At 57.8% G+C, this 806-nt stretch overlaps 1 protein-coding gene across 1 annotated transcript in view; it reads left to right on the forward strand.

The window, feature by feature from the left end:
• Positions 1–759, forward strand: part of LOC104494878 (disabled homolog 2-interacting protein-like) — a 24,739-nt gene extending 23,980 nt beyond the window's left edge. The window contains exon 6 of the mRNA XM_010137771.1: positions 519–759. Within this exon, the coding sequence (XP_010136073.1) occupies positions 519–759 (241 nt within the window). The remainder of the gene's footprint in view (positions 1–518) is intronic.
• The last annotated feature ends 47 nt before the right edge of the window (positions 760–806 follow it).

Consider the following 806-nt stretch of genomic DNA (forward strand, 5'->3'; position numbering starts at 1 on the left):
TTTTCCTCCCAGATCGAAGCTCGTGGTGAGCTGCTTTGCACGGTTTGGTTCCTCCTCCCGGTTGTCTGGGTTTTTGGCACCCAGTGCAACCAGGAGCAGTAGTCTGATGAAAGCTGCTTCTCTTTACAACTTGATGGAGATCCTTTGATGTTTCCTGTGCGGTTTGAGTTTCCTGCAAGGGACAAGAAGAGCCTGTGACTGGTGTCAATAGTGGTGCTGCTGTGGATCGAAGGGCGGGAGGGCTGTGCTCTGGGTGTCGCGCCCCGCGGCTGATCCACACCATGATTAGTTACTGCTACCTTTGCTTTTTCCTGTGCGGTTTGAGTTTCCTGCAAGGGACAAGAAGAGCCTGTGACTGGTGTCAATAGTGGTGCTGCTGTGGATCGAAGGGCGGGAGGGCTGTGCTCTGGGTGTCGCGCCCCGCGGCTGATCCACACCATGATTAGTTACTGCTGTGTGGCAGTTTGAACACCCTGGCCTTGAACTCGCCGTCCCTGTGTGTCCTTCTGTCGTTTCAGTGTCTTCCCAAGGGAGCTCAAAGAAGTTTTTGCCTCATGGAGACAAGAGTGCAGCAACCGAGGCCGCCCAGACATCAGTGAGCGGCTGATCAGTGCCTCCCTGTTCCTCCGGTTCCTCTGCCCGGCCATCATGTCCCCATCCCTCTTCAGCCTGCTGCAGGAGTACCCGGACGACCGCACCGCACGCACTTTGACGCTCATTGCCAAGGTCACCCAGAATCTCGCCAACTTCGCCAAGTGAGCCGGGGTGCAGGGGCGGGAGGGGGCAGGGCTGGGGCTGGGGGGGCA

Source organism: Buceros rhinoceros, unplaced genomic scaffold, assembly GCF_000710305.1.
Source record: "Buceros rhinoceros silvestris isolate BGI_N320 unplaced genomic scaffold, ASM71030v1 scaffold33186, whole genome shotgun sequence".
Classification (NCBI taxonomy): Eukaryota; Metazoa; Chordata; class Aves; order Bucerotiformes; family Bucerotidae; genus Buceros; species Buceros rhinoceros.